Source organism: Sus scrofa, chromosome 16 (genome assembly GCF_054392235.1).
Source record: "Sus scrofa isolate SSC_HxYL_T2T_F1_AM1 chromosome 16, Sscrofa_HxYL_maternal_Yorkshire_Landrace_v2.0, whole genome shotgun sequence".
Taxonomy (NCBI): Eukaryota; Metazoa; Chordata; class Mammalia; order Artiodactyla; family Suidae; genus Sus; species Sus scrofa.
Genome location: NC_139398.1, coordinates 41,465,744 through 41,487,063, shown reverse-complemented (window position 1 = coordinate 41,487,063; position 21,320 = coordinate 41,465,744). Strand labels below are relative to the sequence as shown.

Sequence of the window (21,320 nt, the reverse complement as noted above, 5' to 3'; positions counted from 1 at the left end):
CATAAACAATCAGGCTTAAGAACAACTTGCTTAAATGAACCTAAATGTCTAAGTTTCAGCCATAAAATAATGTGAATCTAGTCTCATCCACATTTTTTTTCTAAGTCCTAAACTGAAGCATGACATATTCTCTTAATTTATAGGGCATCAGTGTTGCTTGAGTATCTATGACTTGTAAACAGTTGCCAAGCTTTCTGTCTCCAGATTCAAATTTTAATTAGGTCTGATCTTTTGCTATAAGGTCTCAGATAAAACCTTTTATACTATTCCAAGTTATGAGATTCTTTTTCCAAATGGAGAGTGAAACAACAATTTCATACTTCTAACTCAGCTGAAAAAAAAATTCCAAAAATATAGCATCGCATTTATTTTTCCTGCCTCATCACTGGCTTTTCTGGGGCTGCTCCCTTAAATTCACTCTCTACTCCTTCAGGCTTCTTCTCCATAACATCTCAGTTTTTCATAGGAAATGTTTACCTAAACAAATGCCTTCTATAATGCCTATAGTGTGTGTGACAAGGGTAGGTATATTATAACCTAGTACATTAGTTCCTTCCTTTTAAAAGATAGAATTATTCAAGTATTACTGAATATAGCACAACAAAGTAGCATCGTGATTTTTCACACACTCTAATAATGTTTTCTAATTTCTGTTTATTCTTTCCCTACAGTATAAGCAAGTGGAACAGTACATGTCATTCCATAAGTTACCAGCTGATATGCGTCAGAAAATACATGATTACTATGAACACAGATACCAAGGCAAAATCTTTGATGAGGAAAATATTCTCAATGAACTCAATGATCCTCTGAGAGAGGTAAGATTTATAGTCCTCCCATCTCCATGTGCATGATCATTTTTTTTTTATCTCTTTTCCTGGGAAAGCCTCAAGTTCATGTCTTGACACCACTCAAAAGGAAAATTAAAACAATGTTAACCTTTTCTTTTTTTTTTGCTTTTATTTTTGTTTATGTTCTCTCATTTATAGGCTCTTATATTAAAAAGTAACTTAAAAATGTTTCTCCTGCAGTCCCCATTGTGGCTCAGCAGTAATGAACCCAACTAATAACCATAAGGATGAGGGTTCAATCCCTGGCCTCACCCAGTGGGTTAAGAATCTGGCATTGCCATGAGCTGTGGTGTAAGTCGCAGATGCGGCTCAGATCTGGTGTTGCTGTGGCTGTGGTGTAGGCCAGCAGCGATAGCTCTGATTGGACCCCTAGCCTGGGAACCTCCATATGGTACAGGCACTATCCTAAAAATACAGAAAAAAGAAAAAATTGTTCTCCTAATTATGCTTCTCAGGACATTGTTTCATGTTCTGTTTCCCTAGCTACAAAATTCCTTGTGATATCTTCATTATCTGTATCCTCCCAATCTTCCACTCTCATCCTATGCTCACCAAACTGTTTTGTTCACTTCCTTTTGATTTCTACTTTCCTCCTGTCTTCATTTTGTCTGTTCATCTCCTGGACCCTGATCACAGACTCGCCCAACCTGTAGTGAGAAATTCGTTTTCTGTTACCACATCAAAACACTTTGCGACATCAATAACCACCTCTTTGCCCCCTGTCTCCTTTACATCCCTGCATAGAAGTCTTTAATCTGGCCACTAGAATGTTCACGTCACTCCCAGATGAAAAGAACATTCTATTGATTGTTTGTCTTCCTTACACCATTTTGCTCTTTCTCCTTTTACCACCAACCTTCTCAAAAGATTACTTTACAGTTACTACTTTGTGGTTCAATCTCCCCGTGTTTATGACAATTTTTCCCTTGAAAATTACCTGTGACCATTTAATCATCAAATCCTTTGTCTCTGAGCCCCTGGTGGTTCTTTTAAACTCTTAATAATACCCATATCCCAAATCTCGTTGCTGGGCTTTCTTTCACCCTGAGCCAAAACTGAGCCATTGGCTTTTCATTTTACATTTTTGAATTTATTCTCTTACTTATTTCATCTCACTCTCCCACTCCATGAACTTGAGCTCCAAGTTCTTGCCATAAGCTCTGTTTTTTTAATAGCTATGTGATATCCCTTGCCCTGAGTACTTGTAAGCTGTATATTAAAGTCATTATCTTCCATCACTGAACCATTTATCCTTTGAAGTCTTTCTCAAAATGTTTTAGTGATTCTTTCAAGTCATTTGGAATGTAAAATTTTAGTCTTTTTAAAAATGTTTTTCTCCTCTGCACATCCAGTCACCAAATGCTATCAATTCACTGTGACAATATATCTTACACCTATGCCCTCATTTCCTTTCCCAGCACCGTTCCCCTAACTCTGTTTCTCTCACATGGACTGTATGCACTGTTCCCTTAGTTTACCTTTCAGCTTTTGGTCTGTTTTCTCTAACTACCATTTAAAGCAATGATGACAGATTGATCTTCTTTTATGTGTATGAGCTAGTCATGCCTCTGCGTAGAAATTTTCAGTCTTTATATTATAAAATAAGTATAGCCTCCTTAGGCTTATATTCCAGCCCTTCTCTGCTCTGATCCTGGCCAAATTTCTAGCTTTATTTTTTCCCTGCTGCCCTGAATGTTCCAAAGTGATCTAGAGCCAAACTATGCAATCTACTATTTTGCAAAAATCAATTCTGATTTCTCAACTTGCAGCATATATTTTCCAGATATGCTTCTCAACTCTTGACAAATCTAGTTCAAATAATATTTACCTTCTTTGGTTTTCCAGACTAGATCTGGTCTCTGTTTTCTCTGACCCCCGGGGCACATGCTCATGTACTACTTATTCATTCTATTATCACAATTTTTCCACATTGGTTTCCTCAACTTTTGTCTTGAAAGTTCCTTAAGTGCAAAGACCATTTAGTCTATATTTAAATTTTTTCTTGACATTCTTAGTATATGTAGTCTATATAAAATATGCATTAAATATGTCCATTCCAACTGGCATCTATACCATTTCTAACTATTCCTAAGTGACTGCATCCATCAAAAGTTATCTGTATTTCCTAAACCTTAAGACATCAGTTAAGAGTTTTGTAAATTGAAGAAGCTAAATATCTGCCATTGGTTAGCTTATTTTCTCTACAGTGTCCTCAATCAAATAAGAATATATAAATCTTTTTGCTTTGAGAAAGTTAAGTCCAACTTTGTATTTTAAAAAAGAATATATCAGAGTTCCTGTTGTGGTACAGTGGTTAACGAATCCTACGAGGAACCAAGAGGTTGTGGGTTCAATCCCTGGCCTTGCTCAGTGAGGTGAGCTGTGATATAGATCACAGACTCAGCTCCTATCTGGCACTACTGTGGCTGTGGTGTAGTCTGGCAGCTACAGCTCTGATTAGACCCCTAGCCTGGGAACCTCCATATGCCACTGGTGCAGCCCTTGAAAGACAAAAAAAAAAAACACAAAAAAAAAAGCTTCAATGGAAAGCATTCCTCGATGCTAAAAATGCTCACTGTGATGTAAAATCAGGATAGCAAGAAATTTTTCTTAATAATGTCTTAATAATGTCTTAATAATGTCTTAATAATAATGTCTTAATAATAATGTCTTAATAATGTCTTAATAATGTCTTGCCCCACTTTAGTTGAATCTTCACTGGAAAAAAAATCCTCTTTTTATTTTTAACCCCTTAAAAGATCTTTGATAGATACATCTCCAGTTTCCTCAATTCTTACAACTCAATTCCTGTCATTAAGTTAGAATAATTTTTTCCCTTATATTTTCAAATGTTATAGGTCAGGGTCTCTATCTTCTCTTTACATTCATGCTTCATCAAAAGCAAATTGTTGATGATTTCCTGGGGCGGGGGGGGGTTGTTTCTAATTGCTTCTTTAACTTTCTTCATGCTGTTCTCTCCATCTTCAATCCTTTCTACTCAGCTTACCTTCATTTTCCGTCAAACATTCTTATGAGGCATGACCTTCTTCATAAATTTTCCCTGACCATTCTCTATCACTGTATTTATCATTTGTCTCTTTCAAGACTGAGTTTCTGGAGGATAGAAACTGTGTTAAAATAACTCTGTATCCGAAGTGACCAGTATGTGGTGGGAACTCGTTAAATATTTCTGCGTGAATGGTCCTTAACAGAATTATGAATGAAAAACAGGATTAAAAATCATGGATACTTTTTTAAAAAATTAGAGATCTTTTATAGAAGATGTGAGATACACTCACACACACACACAAAGGAATATTATTCAGCTGTAAAAAGAATGAAATAATGCCATCTGCAGCAACATGGATAGACCTAGAGATCAACATACTAATCAAAGAAAGTCAGAAAAAGAAAGAAAAATGACATATGATGTCACATATATGGAATCTAAAATATGACATAGATGAAGCTATCTATGATACAGAAAGACTCACAGCCATAAGGAACAGACTTGTGGTTGCCAAGGAGTAGGGAGGGTGGGAGAGGGAAGGATTGGGAGTTTCAGATTAGCAGATGCAAACTAGTGTGTATAGGATGGATAAACAACAAGGCCCTTTGCATAGCACAGGGAACTATATTCAGTATCCTATGATGAACCATAATGGAAAATAATATGAAAATAATATATGTGTATAATTGAGTCACTTTGCTGTGCAGCAGAAATTAATGCAGCATTGTAAATCAACTATATTTCAATAATTTTTTTAAAAAAATTTGAGATCCTGCAAGTAGAAGCATGAAATACTCAAATGCCTAACATCTTATAAAAGTGAGTATAGTGTTCTGCATTTGTTCATCTGCTCTTCAGCTTTTGTTCTTCTGGCATCAAAATCACACAAAAGCCTAAATTTTATGTTGTACTTAGTTAAGATTTTATTAGAAAGGAAGCAGGAGGAGGTGAATAGGAAATGAAGGAAAGATATTGGTAGAGAGATAACAGAAGTCATCATTCAAATAAAACCTGGGTTTTATGAAGAAAAGTTCAATAACAACAAATGGGAAATATGTCTTGATAGTTCATGTTACGGCTCAGTGGAAACAAACCTGACTGGTATCCATAAGGATGTAGGTTTGATCCCTGGCCTTACTCAGTGGGTTAAGGACCCGGCATTGCCGTGAGCTGTGTGAGCTGTGGTGCAGGTCACAGACACGGCTTGGATCCCATGTTGCTGTGGCTGTGGAATAGGCTGGCAGCTGTCGCTCCAATTTGGCCCCTAGCCTGGGAACTTCCATATGCCACAGGTGTGGCCCAAAAAAGAAAAAAAGAAGAAAATTTTTTTTTTTTTTTTGGTCTTTTTGCTATTTCTTGGGCCGCTCCCGCGGCATATGGAGGTTCCCAGGCTAGGGGTCGAATCGGAGCTGTAGCCACCAGCCCACACCAGAGCCACAGCAATGCGGGATCCGAGCCGCGTCTGCAACCTACACCACAGCTCACGGCAACGCCGGATCGTTAACCCACTGAGCAAGGGCAAGGACCAAACCCGCAACCTCATGGTTCCTAGTCGGATTCGTTAACCACTGCGCCACGACGGGAACTCCAGAAATATTTTTAAAGTAGTAAAATACATCATTCCACCTTTCAAAAGCTGTATACCACTTTTGAAGATGGGGCATTAATTTATGCAAAGATATATTTTAAAAAGTCCCTGTTGTGCCTCTAGAGTTTAGAAAATGCCTGGCGCAGAGAAGAGACTAAATGATTGACACAATAAATGTCAAATTAATGAAATGAGGATACTTAGAGAAAGCTAGATTATTTATCGTGTATTTTGTAATAAAAGGTAAAAATATAGGATGTGCATTGTATACACTTCCCACATATAACTGTAAAACATGTATTCAATTTTGAGCCAACAATTATCTTGTATTTTAACAAGACTTTTGACTTATAATGCTTCATTGTCCAAAAAGCTCATTTTTTAGAGTATTTTGCATAATTTGAGATGCTAATGTATAATTAAGAACAGTGATTTCTATTAACACAAATCTAGGTACTCAGGAACGTATAAAAGTAAAGGGCAGGGCCGGAGTTCCCGTCGTGGCGCAGTAGTTAATGAATCCGACTAGGAACCATGAGGTTGCCGGTTCGATCCCTGGCCTTGCTCAGTGGGTTAACGATCCGGTGTTGCAGTGAGCTGTGGTGTGGGTCGCAGACGCGGCTGGGATCTCTCATTGCTGTGGCTCTGGTGTAGGCTGGTGGCTACAGCTCCGATTAGACCCCTAGCCTGGGAACCTCCATATGCCGTGGGAGGGGCTCCGGAAAAGGCAAAAAGACGAAAGAAAGAAAAAAATGTAAAGGGCAGGTCAAACTTCAGATTCTCAAAAACTTATACAAAAAACCTGTTGCTTGAAAATAGAGGAAGAAAGTCAATGTAATGTTCATGAATGTAAAAATTGTTCCATACTCATAATCAATTAGTTCTATATTGTTACACCCAGTTTAGCCAACCCAACCTTTCTCTCCAATGTGTGTGAATATTTTTAAATATGAAGAATCTCTAAGATGTATGAAGAATTGGATTTGTGTGATCTTTGAAAGCTCTTGCAGAAAACTCATATCATGCATATGCAGATTAATTCAACTAATAGAAATTTTGAAATCACTACTTTGTTGAAAGCATTCTTCTATTTCCATTTCTATGCACAAATGAGATGATTTATCTTTTTCATACATTGAAGACAAATTGCTGAAACCCCTTCAAGCAATACATGACTCATTCTTACTGTTCAAGTCTCAATACAAGTGTTACCTCTGCAATAGGGTCTTCTCTAAGAAATTCATCTGAATTAATTCCCTTGCAGTCATTCTCTATCACATCACTCTGTTGTCTTGTTGTCCGTTTTTATTTGTTTGTTAATTGTTTTTTCTGCTATAGGAACTCAGGATCCAAGAAAACAAAAGACTTTGTCTTTCTTGAAATTCCCACCATAGCTCCAGCCCCTAGAGAATACATATTTAACAATTACTTGTTGGATAAATAAACAAAGACACATTAAATAAGGATCTCATACTTGGCAACCATCTCAAAGAATCATTGATTATTAGAGCTTGGAGAGAGTGTTTTGTAGACACAACAGAGACGCTGGCATGGATAAGAAAAGTGATGAAAGTGATACCCAGAACCATGAAATAATGTGGCCACACAATTTCCTTAATATCACTTTAGATTATGCTATGGATAATATGGTTTCTAATATATAACAAAATGATTTTTATTGTGCACTATATATTCATATGCACTATAAAGCTTTGATACGTGCACTGTAATCCAGAAGGTCCTATTTTGCATCTGGCTGTTTTTATTTTATTTTTAACCTTCTCAAGATTTATATACACACATTAGTGATTGATTGCAGTCAACCTGGGGGTGGGGGAATATTCCAATAGAACATTATTATAAAAGATACTACATGCTTTTTTTGAATCTCAATAATGTAATAACATTCATAGAACAAATAGAAAATACTTTTTCCTTACATTGTTATGCCAGGTGTACCCTAGAGTGTTATTAGTGGCTCATGAAATAAAGGTTGCTGGATGCCCTGTTCAAACCTAAGTAGTAAGCCACCTTAAGGTGTAGAAGGTTCAAAGTGGCAGATAAATCTGTGTGTTCTTCATCCTCAGGCTAGACCATATGACCTGAGTGCTGGCTCCTCTGGCCTTGTCAGCATTCTGAGAAGTGAGTGTTAAGTCATCTTAAAAAAGTATCTTTCACCATGGACTAATATACCTGGGACCAGAAAGTAGAGGAATAGCCACAATTTTCTGAGAAAAATACCTAAGATGGTACTCAGAAACTTGGCATTTTAAAGTAGAGCCACTCTTTTGTGAAGCATTCATTATCTATCATCTATAATCTTCATTCCCTTGTTGCTCTGTGGCTGTGTCTAATTCCAATTCAGAGCCTGCAAAAATGGACTTGAGTGATCTCTAGAAACCTCTTTTCCCTCCCAGTTGTATCCTGTCCTGGCTTGCCCTGGAGAGCCCTCTTTTTCTTCTTCCTCCATCTGCTTATGATATACTCCTGTTTTCCCCTGTTTGCTCAAAACTGTTCAGTTTCATCGGTTTGAAAAGTTTAAACCACCTTTATGATATTCAGTGCCATGAATAGTTATACTTTCAGTTATATATCAAATCACAGAGTAGTGAAAACCTACTCTGGAGGGCTGTGCAGCATCATGGTTAAAAGTATGGCCTGGGAGTTCCCATCAAGGCCCAGTGGAAATGAATCTGACGAGCATCCATGAGGATGCAGGTTCAATCCCTGGCCTTGCTCAGTGGGTTGGAGATCCAGTGTTGCTGTAAACTGTGGTGTAGGTCGCAGATGCAGCTTGGATCTGGCATTGCTGTGGCTGTGTCATAGGCCTGCAGCCACAGCTCCAATTGGACCCCTAGCCTGGGAACCTCCATATGCCATGGATGCAGACCTAAAAAGACAAAAAGACAAAAAGAAAGGAGTTCCCATCATGGCTCAATGGTTAACGAACCTGACTAGTATCCAGGAGGATGCAGGTTTGATCCCTGGCCTCGCTCAGTGGGTTAAGGATCCGGTGTTGCCATGAACAGTGGTGAACTGTGGTGTATGTTGAAGACAAGAATCTCGGATCCACGTTGCTGTGGCTGTAGTGTAGGCCAGCAGCTATAGCTCTGACTCCACCACTAACCTGGGAACCTCCATATGCCAAGGGTATGGCCCTAAAAAAACAAAAGACAAAGAAAAAAAAAAGTATGGCCTGATTCTTCCAGCCTCATTTAAATGCAGATGCACGCTTTACTATCTGTACAACTTTGGACTATTTTGTAACTTATATGTTATTTCGCTTTCCTCATCTTTAAGTATTAATAATCATAACGACCTTAGAGAGGTGTTGTAAGATTAAATGAGAAAAAAACATTAAAAGTTTGAAAATTGCCTGACACATAGTAAGTACATGGTAAAATTTAATTCTTAGTATTACTATAATTCAGTGAAGAATAGAATATTGTCCCAACCCTTATGGCTCTTAGAACCCAGTGAAAGACAGAAATTTATTTATTTATTTGTCTTTTTGCTATTTCTTTGGGCCGCTCCCGCGGCATATGGAGATTCCCAGGCTAGGGGTCGAATCGGAGCTGTAGCCACTGGCCTACACCAGAGCCACAGCAACTCGGGATCCGAGCCGCGTCTGCAACCTACACCACAGCTCACGGCAACGCCGGATCGTTAACCCACTGAGCAAGGGCAGGGACCGAACCCGCAACCTCATGGTTCCTAGTTGGATTCGTTAACCACTGCACCACGACAAGAACTACGAAAGACAGAAGTTTAAATCAGTAATTATAACTGGGTATAAGTGCTATGAGAAGGTCATTCAGATAGGCACCAAGTCCAGCTTTATCATATGTCTCATTTCTTTGGGAATTTATTCAAACAAACCGCTAATAAGCTTTTCCTCCATTTTAACAGCCAGCCTTCTGGAGACTGCCTTAGCATCAAAACTTGGTATTGAAAATGTTAAGATCAGAGACTGTGATGCTTGAGCAAAATCAGGAAGTATATTTAAAACTAAAAACTAATTAGAAAAATTCGGTGAACCATTTCTCTCTGCTTATGAGAGCCTGTTGGAATGTACACAAAGTAAGAAGGTCTATTTTTAACAAGATCAGATTTATACTGATTTGATTAGAACAAAATGGCAAACTTAACAGTCAAGAAAGAGGTTAATGCCCTTCTAAGTCTGTCTCCAAAGTTCAGAACTGATCTATTTTTAAACAATGGAGTGCAAAGAAGAGCTGTGAGCTGAAAATAGGTACAGATCATGTGTCCCAGTAGAATATAGGACGTCAGTATATTTCATTTTCACAGAACATGAATCGGGCTGAGAGTATAACACTGTCCTTCTGACCTTTAATTTGTCAAATAGACCGTTAGGGAAGAAATCACAATTTGTATACATATTTATTTAGTGCAATTCTGAATCATTTTTTTTTTTTAAGTAATAGTTGTTGGTTTTTTAAATGCCTTCTAAAAATGTGTTTAGGTCAGATTAATTAAAATATGCTAGAATGAGAGTATTATGAAGCTGTACAGGCGTCTTATAAATTATCAGATACTCATGTAAGAGACACGGTAACCAAAGACTAGAAAATTTATGTAAGTGGCCTGGTCTTGGTCATAATTACCAAACAAAGAATTGGATCTTCTCTCTTTTAGCCTAGAGCTTTCCCTCTGCATCCCTAGTTTCTAGAAAACAAATAGAAAAAACATATTTATTGATTCCTTAATGTGGGCAAGATATAGATTCAGGCATGATAGGAAAATAAAATGTAAAATGTGGTTTCCAATCTCACAGTGCTTACTGCGTCCTTATAGAGACAAGATATAAATACATTTTTTAAAACTATGATGAAAAATTAAAATACATTACTAAAAATACAAGAAATGTAGGAAGTCACATATGGTTAATTGCCAGAGAAAAGCAGAAATTACAGTCAAAATTCAAAACGGATTAAAGATTTAAATGCATGGACCTGAAATCATGAAACTCCTGGAAGAAAACATAGGGAAGAAAAGCTTCTTGCCATGGGTCTTGACAATGATTTTGTAGCTAATATATCTAAAGCACAAGCAAAATAGTAAAAAATAAGTAGGACTCCATCAAACTAAAAAGCTTCTGCATAGCAAAAGAAATGATCAACACAGTGCAAAGACAACCTATGGAACAGGAAAAAATATTTGCAATCCACACATCTGATAAGGGGTTAATATTCAAAATATATAAGTAATTCATACAACTCAATAGCACAAAAAATTATTCAAGTGAAAAATGAGCAAAGGACCTGAAGAGACTTTTTTTTCCAAAGATATTCACGTGGCCAGCAGGTATATGGAAAGGTGCTCGATTTCACTAATCATTAGAGAAATGCAAATCAAAACCACAGTGAGATGTCACTTCACACCTGGTAGAATGGCTGTTATCAAAGGACAAGATGTAATGTGCTGGGGAGAATGTAGAGAAAAAGGAATTGCGTGAACAGGGGAAGGGTCATGGAGAAGATACTTTGTGTCACTGAGCAAAAAGCAGATTACCAGGTCAGTTCCATGATTTTTCCTAACATGGCTTCATTACTTCCCCCCCTCACCCAGTATTTTTCTGGGTGGCAGTGTTTATTTCTAGGACGTCAACTAATTCCTATATAATTACTATATAATCCCACTTATGAAGCCTCTGGAATAAGCAAATTCATAGCAACACAGAGTAGAATAGAAGGTATCAGAGAGTAAGAAGAGGAAAAAAGGGGGAGTTAGAGTTTAAAGTACACAGAATGTTGAGACTGATAAAACTTTCAGGTATGGATAGTGGTGATGGTTACACAACATTGTGAATATACTTGTGAACTGGTCACTTGGAATTGGTTAAAATTATGAATAGTGTTGTATATATTATAAACATCTAAAAATTAATTTTATAAAATAGCACCCAGTCCTAGAACTCTAGTCCTGATCTCCAAAGCCATTTCCATCCGCCTGTAGCTCTTGTCACCTGAATGCCTATGACACGTCACACTCAATACAAAAATAAATTTTTTTTCATGTAGCTAAATTTTTGGGGATTTATTTCAGCCCAGACTGAAGAGCCCAGCTGTTGTTGAAGTGTGCAGGTTGTGTTCCACACCTCCTCAGAGTGGTCCTCACTGGATCCTGCCACTGCCTCACTCTCAGAGCTGAGGTGCTGCTATCTTTTTTATTGTTCTGCAATGTGCCTTTTATTTTAAAGGGAAATCAGTAAGAGGTTAGGCTTAATTTAAAAGTTATTCACTTTATAGAAATATTTTCTTAATGTATCTATATCTCATCTTTACATTGCTTACTGTTTGACTTTATCGCACATTTTCATGAACATATAGTTATACGTTTCTTTAGTTTTGTTACAATCAACCTCAATTTTCCCCCTGGATATTTTTCTAATCCTTTTAGGATCTTTACCATTTCTCATATGTCTTTTTTTCCCTTTTTTTAAAATTGAACTGTAGTTGATTTACAATGTCGTGTAGGTTTCATGTGTACAACAAAGTGATTCAACTATCAGATTCTTTCCCCTTGCATGTTGTTGGAGAATATTGAGTATAGTTCCCTGTGTAGGTCTTTATATGTAGGAGTGTGTATATATTAATCCCAAACTCCTAATAATTTGTCCTTTCTCCTCTTTCCCTTTTAGTAACCTTAAGTTCATTTTCTATGTGTGTGAGTCTATTTCTGTTTTGTATACAAGTTCATTTCTATCATGAGGAGATGTTGTATATTTATACATGGGATATTACTCAGCCATTAAAAAAAAGAATGTAATAATGCTATTTGCAGCAACATGGATGGCCCTGGAAATTATCATACTAAATCATACAGAGAAAGATAAATATCATGTGATATTGCTATGTCTTGACAAATACTCAGAGTGGGCATCCTTCCTACCATGCTTTGGCTAGCTGCAATCACAAAATACCACAGTGGTTTAATAACAGGAATTGATTGTCTCCCACTTCCAGGGGATGGAAGTCCAAGGTCAAGGTGTCAGCAGATTTAGGTTCTTCTCAGGCCTCTCTCCTTGGCTGACAGATGGTCACCCTTCTCTTTGTGTGTCCAATTTCCTCTTCTTAAGAGAACAGAGGTCAGGAGTTCCCTTCGTGGACCAGCGGAAACGAATCTGACTAGGAACCATGAGGTTGTGGGTTCGATTCCTGGCCTCCCTCAGTGGCTTAAGGATCCTGCCTTGCCATTAGCTGTGGTGTACTCAGACCTGATGTTGCTGTGGTGTATGCCGGCAGCTGTAACCCTAACCTGGGAACCTCCATATGCCACGAGCGTGGCCCTAAAAAGAAAAAAAAAAAAAAAAAAAAAAAAAAGAGAACAGAGGTCAGATTGCGTTAGGCCCCATCCTAACAGCTTCATTTTAACTTCCATCTCCTCTTTCAAGGTCCTACCTCTAAATGCAGGCACATGCTGAGGTACTGGGAGTTACAGCTCCAACTCATGAATTTTGAGGTGTCACAGTTCAGCCCATACCACATGCACTTCCCTATACGATCTAACTGAAGTGATAGATAAATAAATGTTTAATATGTTTTAGAGTGCCTCCCTGGTTTTAGGGTATGGCCTAATTTCCTGTGTATTTTGCACATGTACACATACTGTTAGGCAGGGGTTATTTCTATTGCTGACCTGTTAGTAATGAAAAGGAATTTAGGTGGATAATATTATAAAATTTTAAATATAGGTTTTTATCAAAGTCTTCAAATCATCTCTCAGTCTTCTAATTCACTGTACTATCTCCTGCCCCATTGTAATACTATTTTTTTAGTTTACTTGTTTAATATATTTGCTGTATTTGACAGTCCAAATTAATCTGTTTTTACCCTGTCAAGTAGGCTTCACTCCTGTTCCCCAAATCACTCTTACACCTTGCTTATAGTGTGTAGGCCACTGAAACTGCACTCTGCTGATATTCACACAAATCCTCACTGAACCTCCCCCTAAGATTACGGAGTGGGGCAGGGATACTAAGTCACTAGTGTGTAAAACTGTTCTTGTCAGTATATAATTTTTTCATTTAGTATTTTTTGGTCTGTTTGTCCACCTTTTTTTTCTATATAATCAAATTTAAGTGAATGCTGGGTGAATTTTTTTGTCATATGCTGATATCCTGCATGGTACCTAACTGAGTAATATGTTTCTATATTGTAGGAAGGCAAAACAGTAAGACTACCAAATTAGATGCATATGATAAGTGTACCTACAGAAAACGTTAAAATTTTTGAATCTGTATCTCTTAAAATCCATCTTGTTCTGATCTATCCTTTACAAGCAGACAGATTTCATTTAAGCCACTTAATTATAATTTACCACTTGCATATGCAGAGATTTTAGGCTAATTACCTTTTAACTCATACATTTCTTTTAGCTGAGCCACAGCTATTCAATGCTGGGATCCTTAACCCACTGAGCCACCAAGGAACTCCTACACCCCCCTTTTTTTGGCCTTACATGAAGCATGCAGAAGTTCTCATGGCAGGGATGGAACCCATGCCACAAATGTGATAATGCAGAATCCTTAACCATTAGGCCACTAGGGAACCCTCTTAACTCATAAATTAAAGAGACTATGAATGTATTAATTTATAATATAGCAGAGTTTCAAAACAAGAAAGCATGAAAAATACTAAAGCTTGCCAATATTTAAGAGGCCATTGTAGACTATGTTTCTCTCTCTCCATTGCTATTGGATTTTTCATAATATAATTATGATTAACAGAAGATGGAATGTTGTGTGGCCATTAAAAAGAATGGCAAGGATGGAGTTCCCGTCGTGGCGCAGTGGTTAACGAATCCGACTAGGAACCATGAGGTTGCGGGTTCGGTCCCTGCCCTTGCTCAGTGGGTTAACGATCCGGCGTTGCCGTGAGCTGTGGTGTAGGTTGCAGACGCGGCTGGGATCCCGTGTTGCTGTGGCTCTGGCGTAGGCCGGTGGCTACAGCTCCGATTCGACCCCTAGGCTGGGAACCTTCATATGCCGCGGGAGCGGCCCAAGAAATAGCAACAATAACAACAACAACAACAACAAAAAAGACAAAAGACAAAAAAAAAAAAAAAAAAAAAAAGAATGGCAAGGAGTTCCTATTGTGGCTTATTGGCTTAAGAACCCAATGTAGTCACCGTGAGGATGCAGGTTCAGTCCCTGGCCTTGCTCAGTTGGTTAAGGATCCAGTGTAGCTGTAAGCCATGGCAGAGGTTGCAGATGCAGCTCAGATCTGGTATTGATGTAGCTGTGGCATAGGTCTCAGCTGCAGCTCTGACTCAACCCCTAGCCCAGTACCTTCCATATGCCACAGGTGTGGCTGTAAAAAGAAAAAAAAAAATTTTAAAGAATGGCAATGAGAAATAAATCTCAAAATGGGAAATATTTTATGTTATAAAAGTGAGGAGAAAAGAAAACAAATATTGAATGTGTATGATGATTACAACTATGTTAAGGTGAATAAAAGATTGTATTAAAAGAATCCATAAATAAAATAATTTCAATAATTTATAGAGTTCTTAATCTTTTATATATTTTAAGGATATGTGAATATACATCTTTAAGCTTTTTAAAAGTACAATTTGCTAATACAAAAATTGATTACTCTTTTTTCTTTAATGAGATAGAAAACCACAGTAAACTAAAATTGAGGCACCCTCTACTAATTCATCAATCCTTACTTTCTTGTCTCTAACTCTTTAGCTTCCCCCAAATAAATATTAAAGTTTTATTTCTTACCTTTGAATTTTATTACATAATTTTACCTACAAATTATTTAGGATTTATAAAAAGAGTTAAATGGTCTCTTTAAAAAAAATAAGATTATCCCAACTAGAGAAACAACTCATCATAAATCCTGCCTGATAGTGACACAGATATAAAGGGAATGCCTTGAGTTTAAAGAATTAAAGCAGATACCTAACTTAGTAGTCAATATTTAAATAAATGTTTAAAACATTTCCAAGCATGAGATTTTTATGGGCTGATTTCCTTATACATACAGTCAATCATCTTATAATTTAGAAGACAAACCACCAGATCAATATAAACCAGTTGGAAATGCTGAGGGAATTTTTTTTTAACTTCACCCCTGTGTTTCCTTTGAAAAAAATAGAATGTGTATTTAATTTACAATTCACTTTCCAAATTTATTATATCATTAGAAAGGCTGTGTTATAAGAATCCTATATTTTATTTCTTGATTTTGGCCAAAGGGGAGTTTCACTGACTATGCCCTAAGACTATCTTGTCATTTTTATCTTCTGAATCCCTGCACCTATCTTGACTTTAATCTTTAATAACCAGTTCTGCCACTGAATTTTCTTTAAATCTGACCTAGTATCCTCTTAATAAATTACCTTGGCATCTTTGTTTTTTTTTTATTTTGAATTTTATAGAATATATAGTCTCTACCATCCATTTGATTTCAACAGATATTGTTTTTAATACAACTATCAAATATAATGGTTAATAATATATAACATTTAGTGAACTTTATTAAATGCTTTACTTGAGTTATTGAGTTAAATAATCACCCTTATCCATAATAGACTTGCTAGTGTTATCTCTATTTTATGGGTGAAAAGATTAAGATTTGAAGAGTATGAGTCACTTTCTACAAGCACTGAGTCAGTCAGTTTTGGAATCAGGGATTGAGTTCAGATACACCACACACACACACACACACACACACACACACACACACACACACACACACACTGCAGAGAGAGAGGGTCTAACCCATGCTTATTTTATTTTTCAAAATTATTTTATGCTGTGGCATGGCATAAGTCACCAGCTGTAGCTCTGATTCGACCCCTAGCCTGGGAACCTCTATATGCCATGGGTGCGGCCCTAAAAAGCAAAAAAAAAAAAAAAAAAATCCCAAAAACCCAAACAAACAAAAAACTACTGGAATGCAGGGGTTCCCACTGTGGCTTAGTGGGTTAAGAACCTGACGTAGTCTCCATGAGGATGCAAGTTCAATCCCTGGCCTTGCTCAGTGGGTTAAGGATTCAGCGTTGCCACAAGCTGTGGAGTAGCCTCTTAGAATGCTTTCTTAAGCAAATAGCTTGAGATTACATGTATTAAAGTATGCTTTTTACTATTCAAAATACTTCTATACAAAAATCACATAAAGATAAAAGATAAAACATTCAAGGTACTCAAGGTACCACATGAGTTAAAAGAAGACAGATATGTCATTAAAATGACAGAATTGGTTGTTACGAAGGTAACAGTTTCACATGTAAAATGACATAAAAAATACAGTGTGGGAAACTGCAAAGAAAATAAGGGTTTTCAAGCGAAAATAATAAAATAGGGAATCTTTTCATCAATATTCTTCTATTTGAACTATACAAATTCTTCTCTCCACTGTTTTCTCACCTTTTGTTTTAGAAAATAATTGAAAGTACATTTTGCAAACAACTGAACTGATCTTTATTTGTATGAAAAACTCTTTTTCTATGATGTGTGCCATATTCAGGTGCACCAATGGAACTGCCTTGATTCTATCACTGCAAAGATAATTTCATATTATTGTTATTAACTGAAGGAATCCACTCATTTTCTCTGTTTCTGTGGAACTTTTACTTCTAGGAGAATACTATCTGATTAAAACTGTAAATTGTAGCAAATATTTGATAGAAAAAGATGTAAAAAAGAAACATATATATCTTCCTTCCTCAACTAGAAGTAAACTTTCATATATCTCATTATTTTAGGAAGCATGGTTTTCACATCTGACTGCTTATGACTTGAAGTGTGTTATTAAAAGCAGAGATTTTAGAGGCATATCCTTTGGAGATTGAGATTCGGATTCTCTGAATTTGGATTAGAGTCTTGTAAACTGTATTTTAGAAAAATATTTGGGTTGTGATGATCGTCGTGCAACTAAAATGTAATAAAATTCATTGAGTAAAAAAAATAATTTTAAAAAAGAAAAGAAAAATATCATAAATACTTTTAGGGAGGAGAATGCCATCTTTGGCAGGTCATCGAAGCCATTTATTTTTTTCCTTATTGATGCTGTCTTCATGAGAGCCATAAGGGCAAGGCCCAGACTAATCTTGAATATGTTCTGTTATTTCCAAGAATGGCTCTACATCACTCCCAAAAACCCAAACTTTACCCCACTCTGGGCATTTTCTATGCACCTGTGTTGCACTGGACACTTAAGAAGCCATTTCAGAAGTGTCCCTTCCAGGACACTAAAGAGTACTCAGCAGCTGATATGGATGTTTTTATTGTACTTATTTATTGCCTCACAAACTTCATTTAGTGGTCTTAAAGGTACTGATTGCAGATGATGTTCTTAGAGCTTTTCAGTGAGTTCTCTTAAAAAACTGTGGTTAGTGACTTCCAGATATTGATTTACTCTTCTTACAAGTTTTAGGATCTAAATCTAATCTTTCCAAGAGTCAAACTAAACAATTTTTACTCTTCTATGAAAGTTACACACACTCTGTTTCACCTCTCTCTTCAAAGTATAAATAAATATTGAAAAATTATACTTTAATATTTGTCTTACTGGATTCTTCAGTGAATAAAATATTTAACATGAAGGCTTAGAAAAATCTAGAACTGCATTCCACTTTCCAAACTCTCTTACATATTACATCATGTTTGTTTTGCAGTAGTGCTTTCTGTCCAGTAGAAATGTAACATGAATCACATATTATTTTAAATTTTCAAGTAGTTAACATTTTAAGAAAAAGAAATATGTGAAATTAAGTGTAATACATTTTAACTAAATATTCTCTGAATATGTAATCAATATAAAAACATCATTAATGAGAAAGTATAATTCTTTTTTTATATTGTCTTCTGTCTTTTTACATTAAATCTCCTTATTTTTTTAATTAACTCTTGTATAGATTCAGCCACCAATGCTCCATTATTCCCCTCCATCATTTGTGACTATGTTCTGGGGGTTCGAGGAAATGAGTGCATGTTGACTAGGAGGCTTATTTATCAATATCATTCTAAATCATTTAGTTATGCTTTAAAATGTTATTTGTTTTCTTCCATATTTACCTTTCACCTAATTTCTAGTACAAAGGAAATACTTATTTACCAGACATATAAATGAATGCTGATAAAGCTAAAATTAAATGAGTACATAAAGGAAATATTATTTTTCTTAGTTTCACAATAATTGTAGCTAATTATTGTCAAAGCAGCTATATTTTTATAGAAATTGAATTACATATAATAAACCAAATGATTCTTTTTATATATATTTTAACTAGATTCTTATATTTTTGAAGAATTCACTGACAGTAAATATATTGCCATGTAACGACCTGCCTTGAAAATATCTATACTGCATAAAACATGGCATTCAATTTGGTTAAAGATGTAAATAATCTTAGAAATACCTTGAAACAAAAAGGCAATAGATATTTGTCTGAATTGGGTAAAGTTTTAGACTTAAAAAATTATAAAAGACTAAAAGTCACTATTTGGTTTCATACCAAAACATAAGGAATTGCAAAATATAAGGTTGGAGGTTAATTCTAAGTGCTGAGCTTTGTGACTTTAATCCAGGTAATAGAGGGGCCCCATGGTGGCCTTGAATGAACAGCGGCTGGGAAGTCACAGGCAGTGATTGGTTTCTCTAGTTGTATTCTAGCTCTGTGGCTTGGGCAATCTCTTTCCTTTCTCTAGGCTTCACCATCTTCATTCCTTTGTATATGTGGGAAAGAAAATCAAATTCAAGTCTCTTCTTTGGTTGTTCTCTAAAGTAAATGACATAATATGAGGTACCTGCTTAAACTGGCATTTAGCAAATGTTATTCCCTTTCTTTTTTCTTCCACCTCCCACCTCTAACTTGTCCAATTAAATCGCAGTATTCCTTTGGAGGTTATGGAGGGAGAACCAGAAATATTGAAGCCACAAATGGCCAGAAACATTTCTTAAAAGGGAGAAGTAAAGGCCCACATTTCACTGTCCCCGTAACACAAGACCTACCCCCACAAACAACAACTACAAATACCGGTCTCCTCTCTTTTCTTACATTCCCTTGATTTATAGTTTAAAGATCTCAGAGTGTATTGGTTTACAAAGCCAGCCAGATAGTCTAATTGTATGAAATAGCGTGTTTTAAAAACTGTGGCAAACTGGAACATGGATGTCAAGTAAAGACTGTCAAATTCGGATCTTTAGAAATAATTGCTCTAAGAGAAATAAAAACAGCCAAGTGTGTAGCCATCATTTTGCTACCTCACATGTCAAGCTTTCAAAAGGTGTGCAGTTTGAAAGAATAAATTTATGGCTGATATCAGAATCTTTAGGGTTTTGGTGACTCTGAATATATATGCAAAGGTAAGAAGACTTCTTAGAACCCTTTAAGCTAAGTTATTGACCTGGGCTGCTCAACAAACCATATTTCTTCCTCTTATATGTGTGTTAATATCTTGGCATGTTACTCAATATCTTCTATAACGTGGGACAGTAATAATACCTAAGGCATAGGATTTTGTGAGGATAAAATAAATTAATACTTGTAAAGCTTTGTTTAAAGCAACACCTGGAACCAGCAAGAACTCAATAAATATTGTCTCTTATTTTTATTGTGTTCATTCTTAAAATTATCTCTGCCGTAAAGAAACCCCTATTTATTCTGTTTTGATTCTAACTACCCCAGGCTACTGAATTAGGAAGAAAAAAAAAATAGCACAACATCAGCAGCATTGTTTTACAATAGGATGTTCTAGGTGATAAAGTGTCACTTGATGTGAATTTGACCATATGTATTTTACTTATTTCTACAGTTAATATGGAAGTCTGCTTGTCTGGGTGTTGTTTGAATGTCTGATGTATGTTCTTAGAAGGAAGCTCTTGTGGGCTCTGCACAGTCTAAAAATACAGAGTGTGTTGGGTGTAGGGATTTAGTAATGTAACAGCAGCTCTGTTTTGTTAAGATTCTGATTCATTATTATAATGATGGTGATTATATTTATAGCTACTATGCTTAAAACTTTTTAGAACTATACAGTGTTGAATAAAATTATGTAGAATGAAGGTGAACTAAATGTTTCACAAAAATGGAACTTTCCACAATGATACGTCTCAATAAAGAATTGTAGTGCTAGAAGGAACCTTAAAATATTGCTATTCTTTTTTTTAACAAACAAGATGTTGCTTAAAATTTCCCAGGGTCTCAAAGTATGCATGATTCCAAAGCACAGATTTATGGTTAAAACAAATCCTCTTGAAGCAATCTAAATATATCAAATCACATTTTTTCTGATTGGCATAAAGTTAAACAAACTAGGAATCAAATTACCAACAAAATAATAACAATAAGAGATACCATTGAAAGCAAAAGGGCAAACCACAGATAGGGAGAATATATTTGCCATGCATATCCCAACAAAAATCTCCTGTCAAGAATAAAAAGTAAGGAGTTCCCGTCCTGGCGCAGTGGTTAACGAATCCGACTAGGAACCATGAGGTTGCGGGTTCGGTCCCTGCCCTTGCTCAGTGGGTTAATGATCCGGCGTTGCCGTGAGCTGCGGTGTAGGTCGCAGACGCGGCTCGGATCCTGCATTGCTGTGGCTCTGGCGTAGGCCTGTGGCTACAGCTCCATTTCAACCCCTAGCCTGGGAACCTCCATGTGCGGCAGGAGCGACCCAAGAAATGGCACAAAGACAAAAAAAAAAAAAAAAAAAAAAAGAATAAAAAATAAGCCCTACAATAGAAGAGGCAAGGGAACACTTTACCAAGCAGAATATTCATCCAATAAGCCTAGGAAAATGTGTATAACAACATTAATCATTTTGGGAATGTAAAATATAACCACAATGAGAAAAAATTAAATAAGATATCTCTACATAACCTACAAATGGCTA

The 21,320-nt window shown here is 36.3% G+C and overlaps 1 protein-coding gene across 1 annotated transcript in view; it reads left to right on the top strand.

Annotated features, from left to right (window-relative positions):
- HCN1 (hyperpolarization activated cyclic nucleotide gated potassium channel 1) overlaps positions 1-21,320 on the top strand; it is a 371,079-nt gene that overhangs the window by 294,694 nt on the left and 55,065 nt on the right. Inside the window, exon 5 of the mRNA XM_021077110.2 lies at positions 672-818. Coding sequence (XP_020932769.2) covers positions 672-818 — 147 coding nt within the window. The remainder of the gene's footprint in view (positions 1-671; positions 819-21,320) is intronic.